This window comes from Lytechinus pictus, chromosome 13 (genome assembly GCF_037042905.1).
Source record: "Lytechinus pictus isolate F3 Inbred chromosome 13, Lp3.0, whole genome shotgun sequence".
Lineage (NCBI taxonomy): Eukaryota > Metazoa > Echinodermata > Echinoidea > Temnopleuroida > Toxopneustidae > Lytechinus > Lytechinus pictus.
Window position 1 is genome coordinate 14,594,955 of NC_087257.1, and position 10,389 is coordinate 14,605,343.

At 33.5% G+C, this 10,389-nt stretch overlaps 1 protein-coding gene across 1 annotated transcript in view; it reads right to left on the minus strand.

Moving 5' to 3' along the window:
• Positions 1–9,159, minus strand: part of LOC129275044 (kinesin-like protein KIF28P) — a 31,810-nt gene extending 22,651 nt beyond the window's left edge. Inside the window, exons 1-6 of the mRNA XM_064108649.1 lie at positions 7,972–9,159; positions 3,840–4,034; positions 2,822–2,954; positions 2,341–2,429; positions 701–818; positions 192–303 (exon numbers count right to left, since the gene is read on the minus strand). Of these exons, the coding sequence (XP_063964719.1) occupies positions 192–303; positions 701–818; positions 2,341–2,429; positions 2,822–2,954; positions 3,840–4,034; positions 7,972–8,013 (689 nt within the window). The 5' untranslated portion in view covers positions 8,014–9,159. The remainder of the gene's footprint in view (positions 1–191; positions 304–700; positions 819–2,340; positions 2,430–2,821; positions 2,955–3,839; positions 4,035–7,971) is intronic.
• Between the last annotated feature and the right edge of the window lie 1,230 nt (positions 9,160–10,389).

Genomic DNA, 10,389 nt, shown 5'->3' on the forward strand with positions numbered 1-10,389 from the left:
CAACAGATTTATGTACATGTATCATTCCGACAGCTGTTCAGAATTTGTTCATAAAAAGTCAGGGGATTTTCTGAATAAATATATTTCTATAGAAGCAGAAATTCATGGAAAATCAGGGTCTCAATCTTCTAGAAAGTCTGACTTCTACAGTTAAAACAATCAAACGAAAAAAAATATGGAAATATACTTACCTGCTGGTTGCATTCATATTTGTTGAAGCAATGGTTCTATTTCTTGTTCCTTCATTAATTTTGTTGTTGATATCATCATAACTCATAACTGGGAATGTGGCTTGTTGCTCAACTACATTACACACACAAAGAGAAAGAAAAATTTCATCAAGATTAATAAGTTGAATTCCATTCATAATAGAAATAATTACCCCCCCCAAAAAAAAAAATGAATAAATAAATAAAATAAACAAAGAATAAATAAATAAAATAAACAAATAAAAAATGCAATAATAATAAATGAATAAAAATAAACAAATAAATTAATAATTAAATAAATACATAAATTAATAAAGTTACACATAACAAAGAAATAAAACTATCCCTTGTATTGCTACCACAGAAACTAAACATCATGCAAATATTTGTAATTATCAACTTACCATAGAAACCAACATCATGCAAATATTTGAGAGTATCGCTTGCCATAGAAACTAAACACCATGCAAATATTTGTAAGTATCGCTTACCATAGAAACCTTTTTGAGGATGTTCTCTGACCTTTAACCCTCCTTTGACCTTGAAACTTGCAGGCATGAGAAGGTCACGAACCTGTTCATTGTAGATCTCCAACATACTCACAAACACCTGCAGAGAAAATGATGATGATGATGAATAACAGGCAAAACATAAATATTTATCTGATCTACTGCATTACCACATGCAGCTACTGTATTCCTTTGTATATATCCATGGTTCTTCATGTAGTAGGATCCATGGTATATCTTATGAAGTCTACAACTAGAAATTGTGAATTAAAGGAAGTCCACCCCAAGAAAAAATTGATTTGATTAAAAAGATAAAAATCCAACAAGCACAACAATGAAAATTCTATCAAAATCGGATGTAAAACACTTTATGCACATCCTGGTCTGTATGCAACTGAGGGAATGATGACATCACGCACTCACTATTTCTTTTGTATTTTGTTATATATATCAAACATGAAATAATTGTATTTTCTCCTCATTGTCTTGTGAGAAAAGTTTTAATCCTCCCTGAAAATTTGAAATTGCCATTGTTTTAACATTTTATGGTTCAATCAAGTTGGTCCTTACTGTCAAATCTGTTAAAATTGAAATATCTTATAACAATAAAAACAAAAGAAATAGTGAGTGACGGACATCATCAACTTTCTCATTTGCATATCACTGAGTTGCATATAACTGTTTTGTGAAAAATAAGCAAAACTTTAAATTGTCACAACTGTCTTATTTTACGTCTGATTTTGATGAAATTTTCAGCGTTATGCTTGCTTGATTTTTCTCTATTGATTCAAATCAACATTTTTCTGGGGTGAACTTGATCTTTAAGCTTGTGCCCGCAAGGTCTACAGGCAGATGGTATCATTCTTATATCCCATTACTCCATCATGGACTAAACCTACTTGATCTACTACGAATTTGGTCTAATTACTGTTTAGTCTAACCATGTCATTTAGTCTAATGCCCGGAAGGTCTAATTTCCACTTTGATCTAATTTATTTAAAAATATCACTTTGTCAAATGCACAATGTTTCATAAAAAGATGTCATATCTGACATTTTGACCAAGTACATACAATAGAAATGTTTTAAACCTAACTGCCTAAAACAGACTAAAAGCCAAAGATATTTAGAAATGTTATACTGGAGGTAATTTTCTTCTGACATAAAATTGGTTATACTATAAGCAAAAAAATAAGGGAAAAAAGAAAGTTTCATAAAATTCCATCCAAGAATAACAGTTATAACTTCTTCGAATTTAATTTTGTGATGTCACATCTAATTTAGCCCCGTACAAGTACGTCATGTGCAAGATTTTGTAGAGTAAATACCACAACATCATTAGTTCATTAGGATCAACAATCTTTTTCTTTAAAGAATTTCATGACAAAATGATGTGTTTGATGATACTGAATGTAAAGTTATTTCTCATTCGTAAAGAAAATGACGAATGTGAGCTTCTGGCACGTGACAACACAAAATTAAAGCTGTAAAATGCATGAATTTGTAAATATTTGTGGAATTCTTGCCAGGCTTAATTAATGTGTTTGTTTCATTTTTCAATGCTATCAAAATCAACTTGGGGTGATCATTGCCTTTAAGCAGTTAATAATATTGTTACGGTACCTGGTATTCCTCTTCCTTTGATTTATCAGCATTTTTATTCTTCTCTCCAATTCCTCTGAATAACTCTGAACATGCCACAGGTACAATACCTACAAAACAAATGACATATAAATGATAATTATACTAGCAGAAAAGTTTATTATTAAGGCATTTGTTTACATTGATTTAACTTTTCACAAATCTGAGCTGTATTTGTTACCTGTGTCTGTGATACAAGTTTGTTTAAAAATGAAGCCCTACTAAACAAATTATTCAATATTTTTAAAAAAATCAAGTGACAAAAAAATCTCTATTTCATTCCATATACTACTGTACATGAGCTACAATCCCAAGATAAAAAATTACAATTCAGTAAAAGAGGTTACCAAATAAGTCAAACGGCAAATGAACTTCCACAGGTCTTTATGTCTCTAAAATGTACAGCCAAGTAAATCTAGGTACAGTATTTGAGAGAGGAAGTAAACAAAAGTAGATTACTGACCTTTATTTGGTCCATAGCCGACGATAGAGTAAGACTTTCCACTACCAGTCTGCCCATAGGCAAACAAACAACAGTTATATCCTTTCCAAGCATTGGCTAGGACACTCTCTCCAAGGTCAGCAAAAACACGTTTCTGAATTCGAATTGACAACAAAAAAAATCAGAAAGTTACACAAATTATCTCATCATAATATTTCACAAAGGAGCTTCAACAGTGATTTAAATATTGATTTTTCTTGAACAAAAATTAACTTTAATCTCATCTAATTTTTTTGAATTATTTAGTGTTTGAATTAATAATGCTCAATTTTTCTATGATAAAAACTGACTATGGCATGGTAAGGTTGACTTGGCTATACTAAACTGAGTATAATTATATATGAACCTAAAACTTTGCATGTGTTATCTTTTCTTCATAAATACAAAAATATTTAAATCAAGTGGATTTTGTGTGGTTCTTTTGATACCTCCTCTTCTCTTTCTCTTTAACTTTCTTCCTCCCTCCCTCCCTTCATTCCTTCCTTGCTTTCTATCTTTAAATTCTTACTTTTTTTTCCTGGTTTAACTCAAACTTTATTTGCTTTTTTCTTCTGTTTTTCTAACCTGAATGGATAAAGGAGGGTAAATGTCCTAACATTCAATGAATCTTTCAGATAATAATAGTAATAATTATACTTGGTTATTTATTGCATAGCACTTACTTTATCAGAAGTCTCCAAGTGCTCTACAGTAATGCAACATAATTACACTGGCTTTAGCAGAGCAGCTACATGTATTATGCATTCTGCATTTCAAGGAATATATTCCTACCAGGTACCCATTCACCTCACCTGGGTTGGGTGCAGCACAATGAGGATAAATTTCTTGCTGAAGGAAAACACTCCATGGCTTGGAATCAAACCCACGTCCCTCAGATTGAAAGACAAGTGTCATAACCACTTTGACAACCAATGCGCACACTGACTCAACATCAACATCTCTAAGGGAAGAGACTACTCTGACAGAGAGCAGTACCTACCTGGTCTGCATATTTCTTGTCAGATGGTTCCAGATACCCTTCCTTGTTTTCTTTGTAGCCATCATGTGACCAGTACGAGAAATCGTAAGCAAACTTCTTTGGCTCCTCCCTCTCGTTCTCTGGGTTCTTGATGGATGTCGTCTGCCCGTTCATCTGAATGATGCATTTTGACTTGCGGTTTTTCTCCCGTTCGTTGTGTGAAATGTTAAGGCTTTCAATGCTAATGATTTTGACTGTACATTAGCTAATTAACAAGTAAAAAAGGATGACAAGTTGCAGTGTGAAAGGCCTACTTCAAAAGTTTCAAACAAAAAGTCAACTTGCTGGTAGTGAGTCGTGCACATATAAGTGCATTCTCTCAAACAAATCTCAAGAATTAACAAGTGGAATGCCTCTGGCCGTCTCACCTGCATCACGCGATTCAATATAGCAGCAGTGCTGATTTTGAAAACTACTATAACTCGCGCAAGATGTTCAGTGATACTTGGTTACTCGTATTTCCACGTTTTATGAACTAGACCAATACACTTATAGAGATATGATGGCAATTCAACAAATACCCCCAACGTGGCCAAAGTTCTTTGACCTTACATGACCTTTGACCTTGATCATGTGACCTGAAACTCGCACAGGATGTTCAGTGATACTTGATTACTATTATGTCCAAGTTTTATGAACTAGACCAACACACTTTCAAATTTATGGCTGTAATTCAACAAATACCCCAATTTGGCCAAAGTTCATTGACCCTAAATGACCTTTGACCTTGATCATGTGACCTGAAACTTGCACAGAATGTTCAGTAATACTTGATTACTATTATGTCCAAGTTTCATGAATCAGATCCATAAACTTTCAAAGTTATGATGGTAATTCAACAGATACCCCCAATTTGACCAAAGTTCATTGACCCTAAATGACCTTTGACCTTGGTCATGTGACGTGAAACTCATGCAGGATGTTCAGTGATACTTGATTAACCTTATGTATAAGTTTCATGAACTAGGTCCATATATTTTCTAAGTTATGATGACATTTCAAAAAACCTTAGGTTAAGATTTTGATGTTGATTCCCCCAACATGGTCTAAGTTCATTGACCCTAAATGACCTTTGACCTTGGTCATGTGACATGAAACTCAGGCAGGATATTCAGTAATACTTGATTAACCTTATGGCCAAGTTTCATGAACTAGGTACATATGCTTTCTAAGTTATGCTGTCATTTCAAAAACTTAACCTCAGGTTAAGATTTGGTGTTGACGCCGCCGCCGCCGTCGCCGCCGCCGTCGCCGTCGGAAAAGCGGCGCCTATAGTCTCACTCTGCTATGCAGGTGAGACAAAAACACCAATATATAGTCAAAAGTACTATTTTCCAACAAAAATTCAGTCTTGGAACTTTGATCTAGTATTGTTCTGAATCCCGGATCGAGATGAAATTCTGTGGGTTTCAGGCCTGAGAAAAGTCCAGGTTTCTAGGAGTAATACATGTACATCATGCATGCATTCATTATATTTTTTGTTGAATTTCTCTCATTGCATTTTACAATACATGGGGAAAAGAGACAGGAATACTGTGATTTCTGTGAGTCTTACAAAAATTTAGAGCAGGTTTATACTACATTCAAATATCATAATCATGCCAGCTTTAGACTTAAATTGTAGGTAAAGACCTGTAATTTCAGGCATTTCATGTAAACGGGCCTGCGATGCCATCTACCTCATGGATCACCGTGTCCATTTTTTTTCAAAATGAGGCCAAATTCATTATCAGCTGCCACACCATTAAATCCAACAGAAACCATCCAAGTAAATATTTCATCAATTTTCTAGTGGATATTGGTATTGTCAATTCACTACCGTCAATAGAGAAATATGAAGTGAACAAACCGGAAGTCTCGATAACTTTTGTCATATTGGGTGGGGTTGCATATGGAACTCTTTCCCAAAAATTATATCCAACAAAATGTCAGACTTAGCCTGGGGAAAACTTTTGATTAAATAGATGTGTGTGGATTTTGTATAATGGTACTTGAAAGTCTGACTACTCTGGCAGCCTTTTTCAACCTTAAAGGCTTAATGACTATGAGCTGAGGTCCCAATTTGCAATGCCTCCTAGTCCTAACTTTAGAAAGATTGGTCGACAGGTTTTCTTATTTTAATATTAGTAGGCACTTCAGTTGAAAATTAGGAAAGGCTGTTCCAGCATGTTTGATATGCTCACGAGGCTCAATATCTACGATTCACAAAACTGTTTGAATTTTCAAATTCCGATATCTAGAAGTCGAGTTATTGTCTTCTTTGTGATACAAAAACAGGGCTTTTTGTGGACAAAAGACGATTGCGAAATCTTATTACCGGTATCCTCTTTGTTTTGGGCATGGCACACTTATGATACATAGCTTATGGAGAACAAGCTTTTTATTTAAATCTTAAAGTACTCACATTGATTTGGCATAGGCTATGATTTCTTTGGTTCAAGGGCAACTACCCCTGGACAATTACCCCCCCCCCCTACAACTACACTGTACCCCTATCCAAAAATCTACACCTAACCCTATTTTGGGGGTAATTGTCCTGTGGTAGGTTTGTGCACAGGGTAAACACGACTGGATATGGATTTTTTTTGCTTGAACATTAGAAATTAAATTTTCAATGAATATAATTCGAAATCAAAGAAAGAGGATGAAAATAATAATCTTAGGATTTTTAGAAAAAAAAATAAAGACAGATTGATTTCAATCGTCTATTATCTCATTATTGTTATTGTGGTCTCAATAATATTGTTATTATTATTATCTCATCATCGTTTTATTATTGTTGTCCCAATTATTATAATTATAATCATAATCATTCTTTTTGTTTCATTAATATTATTGTCTGAATATTTATTACAATTATAATTACTATCATTAATATCATAATTTTTATCATAATTATATCATAATATTTATTGAAATAATAATTGTCTCAATAATTATAAAGCCTTTTATAATTACTATAATTATGATTATTTTCATAATTATAATTTTTATAATAATTATTATTTATGTATTATTAGTATTACTGTCTCAGTAATTATTACAATTATAATTACTTTCAATATAATTGTTATCATTATAATTATTTTATAATAAAAATTATTGAAATAATAGTTCAATAATTATAAGGCCTATAATTATAATTACTATAATTATATTATAATTATTATAATTTAATTACTTTTATAATTATCATTATTGATGTCTCATTAACATTATTGTCTCAATAATTATTACAATTATAATTACTATCATCATAATCATAATTGTTATCATTATAATTATTTTATAATAATAATTATTATTGAAATAATAATAATTATTATTTTCTCATTATTATTAATGTCTCATCATCACTATTGCCTCATTACTGTCTTATCTTATTATTTCATATCTTCAAAATAATAATATTAACACCATAACAAAGGTCCATAATCAGATATCAAATTCATGAAACATATCTCCAGAGATGCCAAGTTAAAAAAAATGTTATGCTTGAGATTTTCATGACTCGGTGTCTGTGCGTGCACGCGAGATATGGGCTTCAATTCATTATGATATCGACCCATACTACAAAACCATGCAATGCACGCACGCGATTCATCGTATCAGGTTCTAGCTGTGCACTGACTGCACTCTCGGCCAGTGCGTATAATCTACTTATCTAGCGAATAATGCTACTTTTCTCTTTTTTTTCTATCGGGTCCCGATGTGTGAAAAAATGGGTGCCATGCGTGAGATCGTGAGACGGACCCTGGATGCATGTAAACATATTTCTAAATTAAATTCATGAAAGGAGCTTTCTGTGCCATTCAAACATATGACTTCCATAACAATACCATGTTCAATACCAATTCATGGTTAATCTGAAATTCAATTTTACTGACGCGGACAATACCATTACCAGCTAAAAAAAACAGACAACACAGAATGTTACGACTGGGACTGTTGACAGGAATTCCACACAGTGACAGCTCAATTTAGCTCGACATCTGCCGCTGAAACTGTTTGTTAGACCCAGTTGACACATTCTTCTCAAGATTCATTAGTGTAAAAAACATCTAATAAAGATAATGAACACAAAAAAGGATATAAATGGTCTCACTCGAACGGCAACTTTTACGTTTTCTCCCATCTTCGAAGAGGTTCCTTGGCAACACGTCACGCGACAAGACCGATCTCAGGTCAGCTGGCCGTATACGCTGGCCTATAGTATAGTACCGGTGCATTCACGGCCGGTGGCCGCTCGCGGCCGGCTGATCACTCCACTTGAAATGGCTCATAAATCAAGTTTTTTTTTTTTATTTCACTCATGCTCAAATGTATGTTTACTTTCGGGAAGTTTGTACACTATTAATTTTAAAGAGTCATCAATATATAACAGCTAACGAAAATGACAGATACAAAAAATCTTGCAGTTGTCTTTAGTTTTATTTTATATACCGGTATGCATTTCTTTAATATTTATCATTTTGATGGATTTAATCGTTAATTTGTAAGAAAACTAATTTCAAGTTGTCTCTATGTCAGCTAAAGCTTCTATTTAATTAGAAAAACAGACCAGAAAACCATTTCAAAACCTAGAATGACAATAGGAAGGGTAGGCTGGGGGAAGAGAGAAGTACATGTATGTTCAAACCATTACCCCTCTGGACTATGCATAAGGTACTAAATCCAAAATATGTATAAAAGGCACCTGCAGGATTTTTTTTTGAAACCATCATTTTATAACCTATATTGGTGACTCTTAAATCAGGAAAAAACTTTCTAAATGGACATAGAAATTTGGGTGAAATGAAAATAAAATTGATTTATGAAGATTGAGCAAAGGTGGATTTAGTCCCTTTTGCATGTAAAGTGTTTGAAAGCCATATGCAGAGAACTGTAATTCAAATGAAAAACTAATTTTGTATTCCCAATCCAAGTTTGATGAAATTGTCAGTGTTTGGCTTGTCAGATTTTACTGCTACTGTTCAAATCACATTTTCAGTCTGGAGTGATCTTTAAAGACTAACAAGCATTGTAGGGGCAGGGAGTGGCGCAAAATCCCAAACCCTGGAAGGCTGGATGTAATTAATGCCCATAGAGATATAATAAACTATTAGGCCCGTAAAATCATAATAAGGCTTACATCTTTTTCATGGAGCGGCTCCTTGAAAAAGATATATGGAGCCATGAACTTGTCAGATTATTGGGATGATTGAGATTGTTTGTTTGTTTGTTTTTCTGGAACTCACATTCCTTTCTCCCTCACCTCCTCACTGCCCCACCCCCCCCCCCCTCCCCATGATACTATTTCATTGAAGACAAAGACCTTATATTACACATTAACAAAAAGAGACGAAGATAAGTTATCAATATCATTTCAATGAATTCATTTCATTATTTATTTATTTGCAAATTTTCGCCGCTACTGCTTTGATATGCCAGCAGAAGCAAGCCTTTTAGAGATACATAATTTATTATACATTAGTTAATTCACAAACTATAATTATAATCAATTCAGCAAATTTCTGATGTATGCATACTTATATATACTCGAGAAAATCCCAACGAGCGCATACCACAGAATAAAGCATAAAATCAAACTGACTGAATACCTGGGTAACCAACGACTTTTTAAGGTATTATAATAGTAGGATGCATCAAGATACCGACCACTTCGTGTAAATCATGAACTCATTAACACAAATATGTAAATGAGATGAATGAATGGTTGCCTAACATATCATTTAAATAATCAAGTCAACAATTTTAATTCAAGAGGTTCAACCATGTCAATGTACGAAAACAGAATGATAAGCATCAAGAACTAGAATAGATACAGCAGAGGTTCTTAATGACATGAGAAACATCTGAAAGTGATCATGTATCAGAATCATTGGAAGCTTTCTTAACAAAAGAGGGTATACTTCGCCATATTTAACAAAATTATTTCAATCTCATTATCATTCTCAACCACATCCATCTATACCTCAATCAGTGATCTCCATGTAATGTAGAGAACAATTTGATCAAAAGCAGCGGGACCAAAGAAATGACAATTTCTTGAAAATTCAATGCAATCTTATCTGATTTATGTACCATAATGCTTTATGAAGGTTAAATCTACAGACTAATATCAATGGCTATTGGCTACCATTTTGATATGACACTGGTGTATCTGTGGTGGGTGGGGGCTACTGCTACCCCCCCCCCCCACCATTCTTTTCCCACAAACTGCTTTATTTTAGTTACTTTGGTCATTATGCTTTTAAAAATGCTAGAATGTCAAACCAAACTGGTATTTTGAACTTAATGTGAACTTTTCTCGTACTCATGCGCAATAATTTTTAAATTATGGGCATTATAAAAACACAGCCCCCTTATCTTTCTGGGGGGGGGGGTTGATTAAGACCAAGCCCCCTTTTCCCTTCCTGAACATATTTGCCACCAGCATAATGCTTGAACCTTTCTTGTGAATCTAAAAAAAAATGAAATACTCACACACAGATATATTCATCTAACACAG